This window comes from Lathamus discolor, chromosome 6 (assembly GCF_037157495.1).
Source record: "Lathamus discolor isolate bLatDis1 chromosome 6, bLatDis1.hap1, whole genome shotgun sequence".
NCBI classification, from domain to species: domain Eukaryota; kingdom Metazoa; phylum Chordata; class Aves; order Psittaciformes; family Psittacidae; genus Lathamus; species Lathamus discolor.
Window position 1 is genome coordinate 63,366,571 of NC_088889.1, and position 20,692 is coordinate 63,387,262.

Genomic DNA, 20,692 nt, shown 5'->3' on the forward strand with positions numbered 1-20,692 from the left:
GGAGAGTGGTGTAAATTTGGAAGAAGATAGAAAAGGCTGCAGCCATGAATTCTAGAGGTTTCTATGTGCTGGCAAACCAGCACAAGGTCTGATGGCCCAAACTGAGCTCCTCTCTGTGAGGAGTTGTCCCTGGAGAAGAAAACCCACCACTGCTACCATGTAGTCCAGATGACTTGAATCTGTGTTGTAGATTGTCACTTAGGTTCTGAATGCCAAAGACTGAGCTCAACTTATGCTTGTAACTCATGTGATAGAAGAAGAGTTCTGTGTGAGCTACTGTGTTGGTTACATGTCTGTTTGTCCAGGGACTTCTCTGCCATCTTCTAAACTTGGTGTAGATGAGGGAGAGCTGACTTGTCTGCCAGAGCTGTCACACAAACTGGCAGCTTTAAGGATCTGAAAAGAAAGTGTCATGGTTATGGCAGTGAACATCACCATGGGATTGGATTTTATCTCTTCAGACTGTTTGAGGTTTGTTCCTCATTCTGTGGTATTTTGTTTGGAGCAGCTGAGATCAGATTTATACTGTGGCAGGAAAGTTACTGGATCCCTTGCTTATTACCCCGAGAACTCAGGTCCCAGACATCTCAAAATGGATGTCCCGCATTGGTGAACACCTTTCTGTCCTTAATATTTTGGTGTTGCTTCCTTATTTGTTCAGTGTGGAAAATACTGCTTCCCTTCATAGTGGTGTTGTCGAGGTAGACCTCAGGACTATAAAACCCTCTTTGATATTTCAAGAGCTCTTTACAAAAGTGGCATAAAACTTAGACCAAGAAGTAAATGACATGGCACACTAGACAAGAAGCGCAGCCACATACCCAGCAGCAAGACTTAGCAGAACTATTGCCTAGTGGTCTCTTTAGCTGCTCAAGTAAAAAGGTTTGATCTGTACTTCCAACAGTCAAACAGTCATTTGAGATCGAGTATCTAGCCAGACAAATTTTGTTTGGTTCCCCGCCCCCACCTTTTTGTGTTTGCTTGAGTGTTAAATAGTTGTCACATTCCTTGAAACTTTATATTTGTTGCTGTTTGGAAAGAAGATTAGGCATGATCTGTATCGAACACTGTTAAGGCTGCATCTAAAACAAGACAGTGAATGCTTATTTTGTCTAGGAGTGAACTGTAAAGTTTTCTCTGTTTAGCTTTGCTGGTACTGTTAGTAGAATTTGGAGGTGCAAAACTTCCTACTCGGGTTCAGTTCTACAGTCAAGATGAATTGGAAGTGGACAATAACCTATTGTCTCTAACACTGAATTTCCCCTTTCCCACTGATAGCTGAGGGTCTCATTTTGAAAGGAAGTGTTGTTTGAAATCCTGATTCCACTCAGGGCAACAGTAAAAAAACCCCAAATCGAGCAAAGACTGTTGAAGTCAGAGAGATGAGAGTCCCCTGAAGATGCAGTGCTTTCCTTTCCTCAGCCAGCCGGTTTTCTCATTGGAGATGGCAGAGGGGCCGTAATCTGTGAAATCACACGTTTTAGTATTCCTTTGCCTTGGAAAGTGCAGATAAAAATGCAGCTTTATACTCCACCCTCTGTAATAGTATTAGACAAAAAACAGGCAGAAACATGATCTTCTCTATAACTAATCAGAATCTTTTTGCTGTCTCCCTACATATTTTTCCCAGGGTGCTAGGATGGTAAATATTTTAGCAAAGGGAATTAACTCTACTTCTCTTCCTTTATGTTCCGTTATCAACGGGACTAGCCCACACCCTCACTTTGCCTCATTTTTGGCTCTGTTTCTAAACCCTAAAATTCCTGTTCCTGCATTGAAACACAATTAAATTAAGGCTTAATGTGGTGCCTGGTTTATGTAATCTTGCTTTCTGGCTTTTTTTTTTTTTTTTCTTCCAAGTCTGAATCTCATGAATCAACGTGCATTCGCGTTTCATTTGAAATTGTCTAATTCTCCTCAGTGTACCCTAAAGCTTCCCTTTTTTGGTTTATGAAATAATAATAAAAAGCTTAACTCTTCAGATTAAGTTGTAACTGCTTTATACATTAGACAGGCAGTTTCAGTTTAGCAAAGTAAAAATGGTGTGAGAGAGAAATTGCAGCTTGATTGTTTTTTAAAATATTCAGATTAGAATGTCATCTTTTATGAGGTTTTTTATAACCACTTAGATTGATACAGCTCTCTAAAGCTGTTCTGTTTTTCATCACACATCTTCATCTGTAAAACCTTCATTTTTATTAATCTTTGTACAATCTGTACAGCTCTGAGATTAATCATTTTAAAAGAGCTACTCTCCGAGTGTTAAGGATTTGCTGGGCTAATGGTAAACTTCTAAACCCTCTGCAGCACATTGCGCCTGCTTAGTGGGTGCTGCTGCAGAAGTATCAGTCTTTGTTTCCCAGTTATCTAGAGATAAGGTTTGTGGCCAGGTTTCCAGGTCTGCTTCTGGCTGCCTAGAACCAGAGAACACAATATACTGAGCCCTTTTTTCACCAGCTAACTCCAATTCTGTGCATTTGTAGTCCAGTTCTGCCTTTGTGCAGTTCCCATTGAAGCCGAAGGGAGCTGTGTACTTACAAGTAAAGGTGGAGCTAGACTGTGAGGCTGTGTCCTTTAGTCTTTACTCCAGCAAAGATTTCTGTCAGATCCTGGCAGGCCAGTTTGGCTGCGTCTGACCTTGATTAGTTTTTACTCCTTTTGGGACTTGCGGCAGGATTGGTCTAATGTCCTAACTCTGAGCCTTACTGGGGATTTTTTGTTTTTCTCCTTTGGTTAATTCAGCCATGTTGTCCTCCTGGCTTTAGCTGAGTTCCTCCTGGGGGCTGCTCAGCCCTTGAAGCAGGGAAGGTGCAGTGTAGGAGCTTTGGTCGTGCTCTCAGCCATGTTGTGAGTGCACTCACAGCAGGGCAGTGAGGGGCTCCGTTGGCAGTTCTCCAGGCTGCTCTGGTGTTGCCTGAGCAGCCCATCCTGTTGGGAGAGAACTCGTGTGTTCCAGTCCCAGAAGCCTGTCTCTCCCCAAGTATCAGTGTTTACCTCCCCTGAATTATCAGTGTTCATGCAAACAGTACAGTATAATCTCTAATGTACCTTCTTGGCTGTCCTGGGGCTTGGACTAGATGATCTTTAAGGTCCCTTCCAAGTGAAACCATTCTGTGATTCCATGGTTCTTTTTAATTTGTAATGCATGTATTGTTAGTGGGTGTGGGGTGGACACATTGCAGTGCTTTGGTGGAGGTCTAGTCTGTTACCTAGTCCTGAGAGTCTATCAGGATAATTTTTCATTATTATAATTACAGATTTGGTGGCCTAAGTGTATAAGGCATCCTCTCTTTGCCTAGTTAAACATTGAATACCTGACTAGAAAAGATGAAAGTTAAGGCATCTCCTACCTGCTTAAGATTTCCATTTAGTTAATGCACTATTAAATTCATCAGTGACTGCTATTGCTTATGTATGTGGTATTGCATCTGATCATTACTTCTTGTATGCAGAGTTTCAGTAATGTATTTAAGAGATTTATAAATCAATTTTTCTATCAGTGCTTTTATTTTAGCATATAAATTTTAGCAGCAATATGCAATAAGCCAGCTGAGCAACAGAGTTTGCGGCAGACATCTGGCTGCATTGGGAAAAGAGGCTGGAAGAAAAAAACTGTATTTCACAGTGAGGTGTCTATCGGTGGAGAGTGAAGGTTGAAGTTCAAGGGAGCAGTGGTGAAAACTCCAGCATTCCAGTTTCTCCACTGACTGGAAAGAGGATTCACCTGTAATTTCTGTTTCTCCGAAGGTCAGATTATTCCATAGTGCTTTATAGTGAACAAACAGTATGTTATCCAGGAAATCTCACGTGATCCATTTTGCTGTCATCATCCATATGACCATGCTGAGTACCAGCCAATGTCGATGGAAATGTGCCCAGTGTAAAATGGGAACTGATTATTGATGCGTTTTTCCTAGGGGACTTGTTAACCACTTAGCATGTGGTAGGTCAAAAGGCTCAGAAAACAGGTTTTACTCTTCAAGGCTTTGCAGTTGTGTGTACAGTTTTAGTGAAGTATGACTAGAAATAATGGGAGGAAATGTGAAAAAGGCTGAATGCTGAGGAGGGCTTCCCAACTGTGTAATAAAACTGGAGGTGGAGATTATCTGGAGGATACCTCCCATTCATAGAGCCATTCCTTAAGGCACAGACAGGGTCTTTGCTTCGTATTCCTGGAAGGGATTATTTCAGAACTGAATGGTCTTTGCAGAAATGGTTATCACTGAAAGATGAAAACCATGTGAATCTGGAGGGAGAGTTAGGCTGTGTTTTATGGCATCAGCTTTTACTACATCTTCCTTCCAAAGTTTCTGCTCTGGGAAATCCTCTTATCTAGCTATGTGTCTCTTGTTTATTGTAATGTGTAAGGTGGCTGGTACAGACGTGAATGAGAGGTTACACTGTTAAGGCGACTAATGATGAAATTCATGGTACGTATCTAGAGTTTAATCTGATAGTGGCATCTTCCTTTATCTATTATTACACGAGAGAGAATTTCCTGCTGCTGCCCTATAACTTAATTCAGTATGATCACCTGTTTGCTGCTTAAAACTTAAATAAACAGAGTACCTTCCTAAAAGGTGTAGCCTTTGCTTTGAATAGCCAGCTGAAGCCATGGTTTGAAACTGGTATTTTAAGCAGCACAAGGATTGATGTAAAGGAAGTCATCTGCCAGGTGGCAGCCTGCAAGCCACTATGGGGACACCTACTGAAGAATGCAACCTACAGGCTGCAGTAGGAGATGTTCACAAGCCCTCCTCCCTCCTGCTTAGTCAGGTTCTCAAGCCATTTAGACATCTCCTGTGTTCCAGTTCCTCTGGCTGCTCTGCAAATCACGTAAGAGTTTTAAGACTTCCTTGTAATTCTACTCTGCACATGAACTTTGAGTGAAGAGAAAAGAAGGACCAGTGAAATAAGAGTCTGGGCCTCAGGGGCCCTTTCAAATTGCTATTGCAAGCTTTTGGCAAAGACTGGGATAACATCCTATGTATCCATCTCTGTCCCTAGCTATGTGCCCCTGGGCTTTGTTCTGGCCTTTCTGATTTCTAGTGCAGTGTAAAACATGAACACTTACTGCTGCCAATGTATATTAATACATGTGTCAATGTCCGCACTAACGTAACATGCACATTTAAAATGAAACCCTCAAATTTATCTGTAATTTTGACATTAAGAAGGTTGCACACAGGAAGCACAGCAATGTTCCTAACATTCTGGACGGGAGAAGATAGGTTTTTTGAAGAATGTAACTAGACAGAACACATGGTTGTGACAGCCCCAAAACACAACAAAGGCTACAGACATTTTAAACTATTGTGATTATGCTGCATGAGCAATCTTGAAAATTTACCCCTAGAAGGATATGTAAATACCTGGTAGGGAGAGGCTGGTTTGGTTTTTTTAATTGTATTTTTATAAGGGGGTAATTTGTAATGCACCCTGCAAGCTGATATGTGGGATAAATAGTTCGGACACTGATTTGTAATCTCTGTTCATGAGTGCATGACTGCTATTCTTATAAATGTCATCACTTTCCTGGTAGTATCTGGTAATATCTGAGTCATGAGGTGCTGACAAAAATCTACTGCACTTAATGTGAAACTTGAGGCATTTTGCTCATTCCAAAAGATATTAGCAATAGGCAGCCCCACATTTAACTGATAAATAATGTGTACATGTGCACATGACACAGTCATGCTGCTGTGTGGATTTTTCCCTCTTACCTAAAATCTTTGTGGAAATACATCAGAGTTCAAATCATAACAATTTTTTAATTTTTTCTTTTACTGGGCTGTCATAGTGGATACTAATAGGTATATGGATGGAGTCAGTGCATTGTGCCAGTGGAAGCAGAGCCATCTGAAGGTAGAGCAGGCTTCCTTTGGTGAATTGCATTTGAACTTGGATATCTGGGCTATGAAAGCAAACTCTGCATGTGTTATTACTGACTTAAGAAATGAAACCTTTCACATGGAGCTGAGTACTGAAAAATATTTCATTTTCCCATTATTCCCCTCTTTATTTACAGCCATACAGCAGGATATGAAAATGAGAACCACAGTGCTCCCATGTTGTACAGCTGTGGGGCCCAGTACAGAATACATACCCATGGAGTTTTTAGAGGCATACAAGTGAGTATGATAGGACATTCTTCCTAGGGAAGTAAAACTGCTGCCTGTTTGTATTGTTTGTGTACTATTTCATTGGTATTTATAAATCCATCCTCGGTTTGCGGTTTCCCTGTGTTATCAAGAAATGCTTTACGGAGTGTCCTGACTCCACTGAAGCCACTGAAGTACAGTGTAAGATTTCTTTCTGACAGTCATTTAAAATTGTTTATTTCTTCTTCTAAAGTATGTCTGCAGGGCAGTATTCCTTACCAACCTCTCAGGATGTTCCAAAACATGCGATCCAGTTTCCACCTCCTAGCTCTAGTCATTCTGGTTGTGTGAAGCTTCAATGGTTACAACGGACTACGTCTGATAACTATATACAAAAAAGTGTTAGATGACATTTTGCTTTTTTTGGATTTCTGAGGCTTTACTAATGCAAATATATTTCCTTAAAACAAAATATACTAAGTGATTGTTTCCTAATGACTAAGTAATCAGTGAATATTTGGGAGGAACTCACCATTCAAGAGAGTTAATTTCCTCCCTTTCTGAAAGTCATATAATCAATAAATACCACTGTAAAAGCTATACGTTCTTAAAACTAATGGCAAAGTCATTACGAAGTGTCTGTCTTTTCTGCATTGCTCTCTGTTGTCAACATGCATCAGTGTATGTAGATAGCATCTTTTGCTTTTCTGTACAGTTTAATAAATCATTATTCAGTGGCCAGCTCTCAGAAATAGGCTTGTGAGGCAGCTTTGTGGAGTGAGTAAAAGTAAGCAGTTGACATTGTTTAAGGAAGTTAATTGTTCCAGAAGGAGAAGATCATCTTTGACAGAACATTGTGACAGTGGTCAAAATTCATTAAGGCTGAACTACTCACCAGCTCCAGCTAGAAGGGCTTTCTTGTTTTGTTTTTTACCAGTTTGAATTAACACAATACATTAATTTCCCTGTCCTTAAACTTTATATGAGTATTTAAAATAAAGAGGATAATGCTACTCTGGCTCATGCTCATACCTCTTACACTACTATAAGCCTAAAACTGCTTTATATGCCGATGAGTGTTCTTGAAGAATTGTGTGATTATACGTGAGGTCAGAACGTGGCCTATTTAAACTTGCACATCAATATTTGGTGAAAATTTAATAAACAGACTTTAACAGATTAAAGGTATAGTAAGGTTGTACTTCGTTAAAGTAGAGTTTTACAGTTTGCAGTATATTTAAATATCTCTGTCCTGGAGAAGCGCCTCTGATTGTTTGTCTTTGAATATGTTAGTAAAAGCTTGAGAACACGCGTGTTACATTAGCAAGTCTCTGTCATTGTAGGATGTCCGACGGGTGCCAGGAGTAGCTCCGACTATTGTCCGACCAGCAAATGAGACAAATGAAAAACGTCCCTTCATGTGTGCGTACCCTGGCTGCAACAAGAGATACTTTAAGTTGTCCCATTTACAGATGCACAGCAGAAAGCACACTGGTGAGTGTCAGCATTGGTTGGTATAAATCACGTCACAGCACTGGACAGCAGAGTGGGTAGGGTGGTTTTAAAATAGCATAAGGCGCAAGAAATGATCTGCCAGGTAAGGGGCAGACAGAGTCTGTCAGATGAGTATGTATGTGCTCTGTCAGCTGGGCAATCCCTCTTTTGGATGCAGAAGACTGAAACTAGTGAATAAAAACACAGAGCAGTGCTGACAGCAGGAAGATCACCTCCCTCCCTCTCTTACTGTTACAGGGCATCATTCAGAGCTGTGAATCATCTTGTCCCTGTCTCTGTTCCCTCCATTTGGCAGCATCAAGGCTTGCTCCAAATCTTAACTGTTGTTAACTCTTAAGAAGTTTCCTCTGCAAGAGGAACCTAGACATTTAGCAGCCTCTTGTCCTCCTGAGGAAGCCTTTTCTGGCTGGGGGTAGAGGCAGGGATTGCAAATGAGTTTTCTCAAACAGCACTTTTCCATGAAGAATTGAGCCTGAAGCCAGTCATTTGTAGGCTAAGATCTGAATTCTCTTTGAGCTCAGGCAATATATGTTCCATCTCAAAATGTAAAAATCAAATGCTCTGATGCACCTTGCCGAAGAGTAAACAAAGTTATTTTCCCTACTGGGAGATTTATTCTGTTGGAAATGTAGAATTATGATAAACCTTTATATATACTCCTTATACAATTTTTGGACTGCCTATCGTATTTTCATTTAGACAGTTCTTTCTGTGCTAATCTAGAAATCTGTGGATAAAATCTGTAAATATGGATGTTCACTTGGCCATTAGCCTGATAGGAAGTCAGAGGGGTGAAATGGATGAGGGCAGAGCAACTCATTCTGCATGACATGGCAGCTTGTCTGATGTTTCGTAATAACTTTGCCTTTTGGAGACCATGTAGTGACATTAGTTAATTGTGTAAAATACTTACAGGTGAGAAATGAGCATTACAAAGGATTTTCAATCTCTGAATGGGCCAGTCACAAAATATTCAGATAGACATCTTCAGCATTGCTCAGATTACACATTCAAGATAATTTAAATTGTAACTGGAATCTAGTCTTTGGAGATGAAGATCTACAGAAATGCTATTCTGTTATCTGTAAATAATCGGAAACAAGAAAATGTGTTCATCTTTTGGGGTCCATTAACTGCAGTGTTTTTCTTGAGTATGGCTAAACTGTTCTGATTTTTTCTCATAATCATGATTTCTTTCATTCCTAAATTGTATTTTAACAGTCATAATTTATTTGTTCTGGTCCTGTATTTTATTCCGTTTAGTTGCTTGGCTTTTGCAGTGTTATTCCTGGATGTATCACAAGGACTTCAACTTAGATATTTTTTTTCCTTAACTGAAGAGTTGCAGAATTACACCACACATGATCTAGGCATGCAGAGTCACAAAAGGTCCAAGACACAGAGGGAGTAGGGGATTAGGACTACAGCCATCTGACACCCCTGGAGAGACTCTTCCCGTTGACTTTGAGGTCATACATGCCCCTCCTTTGGTTTATGCTAAAGTGGAACAGGGTAGGGGAAGAACTACTTTTCTTTCCCTCAAACATCTCTTCTGTACAGGTGGGCCCAGATCTTTCTGCCACTGTATTTTGATGTGTTGACAACCTTTGCAAGTTACTTTCCTTAACAAACAGAGCAACTTGATTTCCAAGGCTTGTATTTACTGATACAAGCATTGCTTTAATATGACCATGTAAGCTTTTGAAGTTGGCTGCAGCTAAAGAGGGTAAAGCATGTGATAGTGCACTCTTGGTATGAGAGCTACTTGGAAACTCACCTAGCTGATGCATTCAGATTTAGGAATAGAAAAAACATTTCCTCTTCGTCATCCTGGCAGGGTTTTGTCCCCAGCCTGTTGAATGGGTGCTAGACATTTCATATGATTATGGTCTGGAAATTTTACTTGCCAATTTCCAGCTCCTGTAGAGACTTTAGAATATGATTATTTCTATTTCTTGTCTCCTCCTGTGGTTTGTTCGTCCTAATTTTGGGGAGCGCTTGTCTTGTTGATAACAGTTAGCGTAGTAGTTGGCAGTCAGAACACCTAATACTCTTAATAAAAAAAGGGATATGTCTCTTTTTCTTATGCTTCAGTGTTTTGATGCGGGAATCCTGACACGCCACTCTGAAGTCAGGAGAGCTGTCAGACGTCAGCTCAAGTGAAGGATAATTTGTTTGCGTTTGGTATACCTCTCTACAGCCCTCCTGTACTGTGGTTATGGATGCACTTGTGGGCTTGAAGCTCTTGCACCTTTCTTAGCGTAGCGGTAGGACACTTTTTAAAATGATGACCATTGAAAACAAGCTGTTACATACATCCAATACTAAACCAGCAGATAGTATCTTTGCAGAACAATGTTGGCTCTTGATTATCTTTTTCCTTACTGTAATAGATACTTGCAGAGGGCCAGCTCATCAGATCTTCTGTTCTTCGCTAGCTGCAGTATTGCAAAATCAAGCAGGGCGCTGAAACACAAAGTTGGATTCTGTAATTGGTTTTACCAATGTTTCAACATTGCATTCCCTGAAAATATGTTGACATTTTGTACCCTCCACGACTGCTTATCCATTGTTAACAATGCCTTTATTGAAACATGTTCAGCCAAAAAAGCTTTTTTCTTATCTTGGTGTATTTTGCTGCAGTAGATTGGCCTCTGAAAGGAAATGCAAAAATACATCTAATTTTTCAGCAGTACAGCAAATAATGTGAGTTGTCATCCTGTGGCAGACTTCAGAGACTTCTTTGCAGAAACAAATTGATGTCTAGACCTCCATAAATTTCATTTACGGTGGAAACAACATTCTTGCCAGAGATCCTTTGGGTTCAGTGCCACACACTGGAAAAACTGGATTTATCTTGATGGAAAGCTGAGCATTTTTGCGGAGAAAATACCCTCCGCCTGCTTGCCAGGGATATTCCTCATTCTAAATATGCACAACTGTGGGTATGAACTTCTAACAGTGAGGTGTGAGAATCTGTAACTGATGAAGGTTGTCCTTTGTGTGGCAGGGACTCAGGTTTTGGTGATGATTTTCTGGGGCTCTGGGGGGTGTAAGTAGCACAGTCTAATAATGACTTTTATACTAATCATCTAACAACGATTTCTTTGCTTTGACAAAAATAATTTTATTGTGGTATGTGCCACTGTGCTGCTAAGTGCTTTACAGTCATTATTGCAGTTCATCATTACACCCTCTTTGAAAGACAGAGCTATGTCTTCTGTGTACAGAGATGGTAAACTTATGTATTTAAAATACAAGATTAGTCTCAAAACAATAATAACATCTCACATCTGAACTATGGCGTGACAATGACAGAAAATGTTACCTATCAAGGCTCCCTACTAAATAGAGACACACATTTTAGCTGTGTTTGCTGAAGCAAATTATTTTGAACAAAAAGATGTTGTATTATTGAGGTAAAGTTGTGATTACAGGGTTGTACTCGTGTGCTGAGGTGTGTATACAAGAAAAGGGGCTTAAATTGGTGCAGGGCGTATAGACCTTCAGATTCTCATTCAGGCTTGCAGCCTCTGGTTTCAAAATCAGCCTGCTCTCCTCATGCTTTCTTGTTAACAGTGGGATTTTGCTCTTGTAGCACTCTGTAATTAAATGCAATGATTGTGAATATTTTGTGCAGCTGCTACAGCAGTAGGAATTTCTCTTTTCTCATGTGTCTGGGCAAATGAATTTGCTCCAGAGAAAATGTACAGGTTCCTCTGCTTTAACTATTTTTGTACAAGTAGGTTTATTTTATTAGAAACATTTATTATGATATGTGCAAAGGCTGATTAATACTTGTTTGCCATTGTTGACCTTTAGTTTTTCTAAATATTTCCCTAAATGTTGAAGAACTGCTATTCCCTCTGTCCTCTCTCAACTACTTCATTATGCACTGAGTTTAGCCTTTCTTTTGTGTGCTCTCTCTCAATAATGAAATATAAGTAATCCTGGAAGCCTGCGAGTTGCAGGTGGAAGGACTGGGGAAGCTCCATCTTCATGTCCTGTTTTGTTTTGAAATTGTATGTGGTCCTGTAGGAAGGTGACAGCATTATGGAATAGTTTTCATACATTAAGAGACTTTAGCCTTTTACTGGAGAGGCTTTAACAGGGCTGGGGAAACTAGACACTGCTCCACCCCCCCTCAATATAGTGATTTAATGAGGTACTCACAGACTTCCAGTCTGGCTCATTCATGTTGTCCTGTTCTGATGGAACTTCTGGGCAGTAACAGACATGTGACAGTTGGGTTTGGCAGGCATTTTGCTTGGCACTAGCTGATGTGGAAGGTGTAGTAGGAAAAGGAAATTAGGATTTCTGTCCAAATATTGTGCCTTTTTTTGTTTCTTTGCTTTTTGTTTTCTATGCAGTGTCATCATATCTTTGTGTAAGCATCTTGGACTGATTCCTTTAATATATGCATTGGTCAAATTTGTCCTTAATTTAATCAAGGTTGGATTTCAAAGTATTTAAATAAATACTTTTGTGTGCATGCTGTTAGACCCGCTATACTGTTTTATTAAAATACCTCCTTAACCATCTTCTGAGTTTATATTGCAATTAGCAGACAATCATCCTGTCACTGCATTCTGCTCTGCTGACATTCCCCCTCTTAAATCTGCCAAAGGGCTGAATTCCTTGGAAGTAAGTGATTTCTGAAAAGCAGGCACCCCCTGGGAAGTCCACGCGGTCAAAGTGTACGGAGCTATTTCAAACACCTGTGGCAACTTTAATCCCTTATGCTAATAAATTAAGCACAGCAGACATGGAAATTGTCCACACCTAGGTCTGAGAATCAGTAAACTCCTTTGGGTGACTGGCACAGGAAGTTAGCTTGTTCGTGCAGATTAAGTTGCTTTTGTAAGATTTTGATTTTAGCTACACAGTGTTTGAAATGCTGTCCTTAACATGCTACTTACGCTCTGTTGCCTAAGTTGTTGCTTCTGCTTTAAACTAAACTAGTTTGCACTGGTATCTCAGAATACCAGTGTAACCAGAATACACGTCTTCATCATAATAAAATCAGAAATGCAGACACTTCTGTGGAGATTTATGAAACTGATAGATTTTTAAAAATATTCCTGGAGAAATTAACCCCACTACGCATGTCAGCTGGTATTTTTCCTTAGGTCCTTCCTCATGGACCTTTGTTTTAGATCTCAGCTTTTCAAAGTAGACAAAGCAGGTCCCAGCTGGTCTTGTGTGTACCTTCCAGATAAAACCCAGGATTCTGCCAGCTTTGAAGAGAGAGATGTTTCATTACTTCTTGTCCTGAGGCCTCTGTGCAGGGCTGTGGCTCTGTCACCAGACCTTATGTAGGGATAAAGGTGATTATATCTGAGGCTTTTGCAGGATTCCAGTGCGTGAATCAGATCTGAAAGATCATACAGCTACTTCTGTAGCAGCACGAGGACTATTTTTTTGTGTGCTGGCTGAATTTCACCCACAGTGTGGTACGCTACATGCCGGCAGTGTTTCTCTCTTTCCTCAAGCTCCTTGATCACTGCATTTGGTTTTGCATGTGTATATTGCATGCGTATATTGCATGCATATATTGTTGGTCCTTTGCCTTGGTTGAAAACCACATTCATTTGAGACACCATCTTGTAGGGGGCTCATTTTTTTGAAAAGCCAGAATCTCACTTTTTGTCCCAAAGAAAAGCCATACCAATGGTCTTTGCTGAGCTGCATAGGAGGTGGAGAAGGAGTTTATATCTACAGGAGGCTGTGCAATAATTCACAGGCTTGCCTACAGGAGGTGTGCAGCTACATGAGAAATTCTATTTAATGGTGCTTTATGGAAGAAACATAATTTGTGTTTTGGGGAAGAATATGTATTTTTCTGTGGTCGAATTTTGTTCTGTTTCTTTTGGAGTGGTTAAAATTGCCACCTAAATGGATGCCATTTGTTTAGGTTTTGCTTTAAAATGAAGTTATTCCTTTGTACAGAATATGTATTACTGAAACAGGTGGAAAGGCCTTAATATGGTTTTCAGAGAAATATAAACCAAGAGATTTCTGTTCTTTTCCAGTAGAAAGCAACAAAAACCCCATGCAACTGGATTTTTTTTGTAGCTTTTACCTAATGGTGCTTTTTTTTTTTTTTTTAGAATGAGCAGATTCATTATCAGTGTGGATGCAGAGGAATGATGCCAGCCTTTCCCCACTGATCCCAACACAGCTCTATGGGTTTATAGCACATGAGTCCTGGGTTACCACTAAACTGCTTTAGGCAAGAGAGAAGTCTATATCTCATTCTAGCTGATGTGTACCACATGTTCTGGTAAACTGTTTGTCCTTTACAGGTGAAAAGCCTTATCAGTGTGATTTTAAGGACTGTGAACGAAGATTTTCTCGTTCAGACCAACTCAAACGCCACCAAAGACGACACACAGGTTTGTTGACAGCACATCTCTACTCACTGGAGTTCACCTTTAGAAGTGAATTGTGATCCAAAAAGTCTACTTCTGGACCTCTCTTTTTATGATGTGTCTGCTTATCCACAATGCCCATACTGCCAAACCCTTGAAGTTAGCTTTAGGAGAGGACTGTAGCTGGAGTTTTTATTAGCAATGCAACACTTTCATCCTACTGCCATCTTTCTGAAACAGCTTTCTTAATGAAACTGTTTGCTTTATACTGTACCCCCAATATAGGGAATCTGTTATTTTTAAAAACCAAACAGTTCTGCAAGAAGTTGCCTGATAAACACTACTATTGCTATTCTGATGCCTGTGTGGCAATGCTAACAGCTGAATGATGCGTGTGCCTGACCTGAAAGACTGGCGGAATTACTGTGCATGTCTGGGTAGACAGAACTGGAAAAAGAAAAGCCATACTGTCTATAATGCTTAAGATCTTAATTCAGCAAACCACTCCATCTTAGATTTGAACCTTTTTTGAACTCTGCCAACTAAAGAAGGATTCCAGGGGCAGCAAGGAGAGAAACATCAAAGATCTGGCTGGTTGGATTGCAAAAATAGCCTGGAAAGTGTATAGCAGTTTATGTACGGCAGAGAGGGCAGAGCAGTCATGAATGGGTCTGGGTCCTATCTAGGCTTGTGTCCAGGACCTGTCTTTCTCAGTGGATCATTGACAAGGTGAAATGTTCTGAGACAGCTGAAACTGCTTGTAAGTTCAGTCCAAATTCAGTATGTTGTTTTTCGCACAGACACCATTTTCTGATGTCAGAACAGCCTTTTTCAGCATTTCAGGAGTTATTGGAAGTCTAGATTAGATTGCCAAGGAAGGCAGCAGCTCTTCTCTAAGTCACAGAAGATGAGGTGGTGATGAGTTCAGCCTCCTAGTCAAGAGTGGAACCATGAGGGACCTCTCTATGGAACATGAGAAAGGGCTTCAGAGTGCTCCTCTGAGTTGCACCAGAAATTGCGTTTGGGTCTCCTGTATCTCGGGGAGTGGCCTGACAACTGGTTTACTCACAGTTCTGTGGTGGATTTCTGCCTACCACTTTTCTTGCTAAACATGTTCTATCTCACTTATATGGTATTGGGACATGTAGGAAGTGTCTTTGAAAGCTGGTGTAGAAGTGCTCTCTTGGTATGATATATTTTTGCAACTGCATGCTAGAACGTTATCTGTGATAAGCAGTCTTCAAGACTTATCTGTAGTGTGTAAAATAGTAGTAGAAGTGTAAGCCTATTTGGAGCATATAAATACATACCTCTGTACTTCTATTCTTATGTCATAGTTGCTCATACATGATAGTGCTGGTGCCAAGCCACAGGATCAGAATTAACAACATTTGCAGATCCTGGCTTAGTCCAACCGTGTAAGTGGGTGTTTGTTCATAATGGTACTGTTTGGATGCTTCAGACCCAGACATCAGAAGAAGAGGTTACAGAGGGATGGTAGCCTAATTAATGGCTTTCTATCATTTGTAGGCATGAAGTTAGGAGAAGCATTACAGTAACTAGTACAACCCCCCCCCCCCCCCCCCCAGGCTTTTCAAAATTCAGAAATAGCTGATTTCTTTCACTCTTCCAAAAGGTGTTGGGATATAAGATAGATTATTTTTTTCCTTTGGTCTCTTCAGGTGTGAAGCCCTTCCAGTGTAAAACCTGTCAGAGAAAGTTCTCCAGATCTGATCATCTGAAGACTCATACCAGGACTCATACAGGTAAAACAAGTGCGTAAACTTTTCTTCACATTTATATTTCATTATTTTTAAAGTTTAAATCCAATGTTGTTGTAAATTATATGATTAGGAAGTCTCTTAACCAGGAGTTAAATATTCAACATAGCAGAAAGAATTTCAGACTGTGTTGATTTTGCAATGTGACTACATTCCCCAGGTGTTGCAGTCACTTTTCACGAAGGGCTTTAGAAGATTTTGGAAACTAGGCTTTCTTCATGTTTAAAGACATTTCAGCTTGGCAAAATCTATTCTGTCAGCTATTGTGAAATGAACATCATAGTCTCAGCCCACAAATGTCAAGTTGATCTATTGCCTTTACTGAAAAAGCCCTACAAGACAGAAATTTTAATTCCAGCTTCAGCCAAAGGTCTGTAATCTAAAGTATTCATGCCTACTCATGCTTCTCTTAAGTGTCTGCTGAGCCTAATGCAGGATAGCATGGCAAAGCTCTTTCTCTTGCTGCTTGTACTGTAATCTCCCCAAAAGATAAAAGGAGTGCCTTTTGCAAACTCACACTGGCAGACACTAAAGTAAAAGCTTACTCAAATATTCCAGGACTTTTTTGTGGAAAACACAGTATTTTGTATAAATGCATGGAAAAAATAGGAGGCCATTTTAGTCTACTGTGCTCTCATGTAAGTGTAAACACCATTAAGGAGCAACTGCAGCAACCTCTGTATTTTAGTTTCAAGTTTCAGAATTATTCCTGTGAACTGACATTTTCTATTCTCTTCCACTACGCATGCAGTATTTTTACTAAGTAATTGTTTACCGAGCACTTTAACATGTTATTATAGATGTCACAGGGTTTTCTATACTGGTGTTAACCTTTTAAATTCAGTCTCTGTACAGATGGACAAGCAGCCTGAAAATCTTTTTCTCCCTGCTAAGGATTCTTATTTCTCTTCCGGACCATAAAACACATATTTAATACTTTCAAAAATAAAAGAGAAATTTTAATAAAACAAATGATTCACTTGGGAACATGGCATTTTCTGGGGCACTGGCCAAATAAATGCTTCAAGTAACGGCCATATCTACACTTGCAACCTGCAAATGGTGAAGTGCATGGCAGTGTTCCTGGGCTCACCCCATAGTCTCGCAATGAGTTGCAGGGTGTGGGCCCATGTGCATTGGCATGAAGAAAGATACTTTCTTCATCAGCAACAGGTAACATTCTGGGAGAAACAAGCAGCAGGTGGTTGTCACGTGCTAGCAAGCCAGGATAAACTACATTTCCCATCACAGTTCTTTGCTACCTGATGGGCCAATTCAAGACTTTTGTGACTCCAGTAATTTTTTACCCCAGGTTAGCTAAAACAGTGAAGAACTTACTTACTCTTTTTTTAATAGTGAAGCTCATAGCCCCATTCTAGTTGTTCCTTGCTGCAAGCCCACACTGCTGTCATTGCTGAAAGCAGTGTCCCTTGCACACTGGTGCCCTCACAGCGCAGACCTTCGGGTGGGCTCACTGCCTGCCACTGGCTTAGGCTCTGTGTGAGCTCTGCAGCTCAGCTGTGTGCTGCTGTGATGTTCTGTTGGCTGTTTTGGATGTGTCAGGCTCCTTTGACTGTAAAATACACATATTCCAAGGGGAATGAGCACGAATGGTGGGTGGGGACTTTCCATCTCCATCTTGCCCTGTAGCTTTGTTCCCCTTTCTTTCTTGTACCCCGTGAATTTTGCCATAAACCACCTTGCTCAAATTAACTGTCTCCATGTTAAATCTTAATGCAGGAAAGCATAGGTGGCTTCCACCTAATTCCATCCTAATTTTAATTCAACTGCCAAACTGTTTGTTAAACTACAAATTCAGGGGGTTTTGTCTCCACAAGCAATTTTACTCTGACAGCAATCTTTGCTGTAGAAAGGGAAAAAATGAATGAAAAGACAACTCCATACATTATATACATTGTTAGAAATGGAAATGTGATTTCTGATATCTGTACAGAGAATCTGTGCAAAGTAATTTGTGCCCAGCACAGAACTAATAGAGATAGCTGCCTCCTGTTGTGAGAGGACAACCAGAATTGCTTGTGAAACAGCAAAACTCTGCTGCTTTTACTGTGGTGCTTCAGTGATAGGTAACTCACATCAGTTCACAGGATGGTTTTGCTAATGCTGCCAAGATGAAAGAAGACCTCTTTATACAATCTGTGATTTTTATCAGTAGCCCTGACCAGGTAATTTTTTTCTCATACTGTTTTATGCACTCATGTGAGATAGCTGATGCTTTTGCCAGCATGTGTGTTAAGTGGATAAAGTAGATTTTAAACACCCTTAAATATATTGCATGAAATTTTGCGAAGAGAAATACATATTTACTCCAGCCCCAGATCCCCTTTGTCTGAGTTTGGTGTTTGTGAAATACACAATGTGTGAGGCAAAGAAGAGGAAAAGTTGCCTGGGTGAGCTAGTACCACCCCAAGGTGTCTTGAATTGGAGAGTACAAGGTGTGTAGACAGCACTGAAGAGCCCAGCCCAGAGCTGAACCTACTTTAAAATATTTTTGGGGAAAAAAGAGAAAATGCAATTCTAGAAGAAATATGAATCACTGGGCACTGCTCTGAGTTAACGAAAGCATTCCATCAGCATTCCTGCGGCGTCACAAACACGGCCTGAAATTCCACTTAAACATTGCAGAAAATTGAGAGACCAGATTAAACTGCAAAAAGGTGGTGGCAGTTCTTGTTAAAATTTAATTGTCTTTTTTAGTGATTATGCTCATGGGAATGTTTGAGCCTTTAACATCTCCCATAGATGTGCATCTACTTTATTTAGACAGTAGTGGGAAAGTTTCAGTCTGGCTCAGCAGACTTCATGCTGAACTCTGTTGCTTCTACCATACTCACTTACACTCACCAGTTTCAAAGAACTTCAGCCAAAACTAATTGAACTAGCTGGAAAAACTCTCCTTGACTTGAGGTCAAGCTCTAAATAGTCACTGACAATTTTCACAGTGACTAGCAGTATGTCTGCACCACAGTCCAAGGTGTGACTGAAGCTTGTGCAAATGCCAGAGTGACTTTTAAACTAGCTCCTTTGAGAGCTGAGAGTAGCATAGACATGGCAATGCGATGTTCAATAAGGGCCTGTCATCAGGAATGAACCACAGCAAGATGTTCTACGTCATCTGAAAAGGCTGTTGTTAAAGATCAGCTGAGGGAGGTGTAGGAAAGCCCTGAGTGCTGATGGGATCAGGGATTGAGGGCTTTCCCACACCCTCTTAGGACGGCCTGGGATGCCTTTGCTCCTGACAGGGTCTCTGCCTGACCCCTTACAACCCTGCAGAAAGAAAACAAATAGCAGTGTCTGAGGCAAGCTGTATACCCAGTTAATAACAGGGTGTTTTGTTAACAGGTGAAAAGCCTTTCAGTTGCCGGTGGCCCAGCTGTCAAAAAAAATTTGCCAGGTCTGATGAATTAGTTCGTCATCACAACATGCACCAGAGGAACATGACTAAGCTGCAGTTGGCCCTTTAGGCAGTCCAAACAAGTGAATAAACCAGTGGGACATTATGAGCTACTGCAAACTTTATCGGCCATCCTCAATCACCTCTGTCAGAAAGCCGCAGCTGTCTTCACATCCCATTTGACACAAGTTAACTAAACTGTAGGATTCTGCTCAGCCTTGTCTTCCATTTGGACTTATACAAGTTCCTATTCAATAAGTTCGAGATTTTTATTTGTACTTTTGTTAGAAAGTAAGCAAGGTTGCCACAGTTATAGAATACTATAAGCTATGCTTAACCTTTCTCATCTGTCTCCAGTTTTCTGGTTTTATTTTCCCTTGAACTTTTCTAGGTGCAAAGTCTTGTGCCTTTTTAAGTCCTACGGTGGGTGGGGTGAATCCTCCCTGTTGAAGGTAAGCTTTACGCTTACTTCATCTGTGTATACACTGAGGTTTCCCAATGCTAGCACAGCTATCCTCACAAAATGAGATGGACCAATCGCCTGAGATACTTCAGGTAAACTTTGTACTTGTACTGCCAAAGGGCACGTTTTTTAAGTTGGAAAATCTGCTTTTGAATTTCACAAATCAAAAGTTTTTAAAGGACATATTTCTAGAGCAGCTAAAGATAGGTGACCCAGAGCCTCTCTGTACAGAAAATAAGAATCTTACCATTAAGTTAACTTGTTTTTTAAATAATCATATAGTTGATCCCCCCCAAACTGTTTTGTTTGTCAATTAACTCTCTCCCTTTCTCTATCTCTTCTTAATGTATTTGTTTAAATTTATTCTGTTGTAAGATGCATAGATCTTCTTTACACAAACCTAATTGCAATCATTGTAGACATTTGGGATTTGTTTACAATGTAAAGCCACACTGGTTATGTGGCTGGCGAGCTGTATAAACTTAAAACTGAACTTTTAATGGGGCTGGTCCAGGATCTCCATTAGCAGATTACTCTTAAGATAAGTAACTTAAAAAGATTCTTTGTCAAGTATATGTGAAAAAGACATTATTAGTGTAACAAAATATATTGTTTCAGGGGTTTGGGAGGAGGGATTTATTATTTACTTTTAATTGCTTGAAATTGTGTGTATATGTATATCTGATAATGTATTGCTCTTAGACATCTAAAACTAGAAAGTGTATAAATATTAGATGCATCACTGTTCTGATGTTGTTGCTGTTACAAACTATTGATAACACTAAGAATGTAACCTGCATTTTTCACTGAGCTTTCAATTAAAGCCCATTCAAAGAGAAACAAGTGAGAGTCCAGCAGATGTCTTGTTTCATGTCTGGTATTAAATTTCAAATGCCCTGTCCAATAGTACCCTTCCCTTCCACCACCCCCTCCCCCCCCCCCCCCCCCAGTATATAAAGGTACCACCAGCACTGATGACCACCAGTTAACCTGTCCAGGTCTTGACCACAATTTATCCATCTCACTTGGGAATCATACTGGCAGCA

At 40.2% G+C, this 20,692-nt stretch overlaps 1 protein-coding gene across 9 annotated transcripts in view; it reads left to right on the plus strand.

Moving 5' to 3' along the window:
* Positions 1–20,489, plus strand: part of WT1 (WT1 transcription factor) — an 84,521-nt gene extending 64,032 nt beyond the window's left edge. For 6 of the 9 annotated variants that reach the window (XM_065683245.1, XM_065683247.1, XM_065683243.1 and 3 more), the window contains 5 exons: positions 6,029–6,131; positions 7,445–7,595; positions 13,922–14,011; positions 15,670–15,762; positions 19,132–20,489. In XM_065683245.1, coding sequence (XP_065539317.1) covers positions 6,029–6,131; positions 7,445–7,595; positions 13,922–14,011; positions 15,670–15,762; positions 19,132–19,253 — 559 coding nt within the window. In that variant the 3' untranslated portion in view covers positions 19,254–20,489. Of the gene's footprint in view, positions 1–6,028; positions 6,132–7,444; positions 7,596–13,921; positions 14,012–15,669; positions 15,763–15,928 lie in introns of all 9 variants that reach the window. The other 3 variants (XM_065683244.1, XM_065683241.1, XM_065683242.1) reach the window with 3 other exon arrangements.
* Positions 20,490–20,692: the final 203 nt, after the last annotated feature.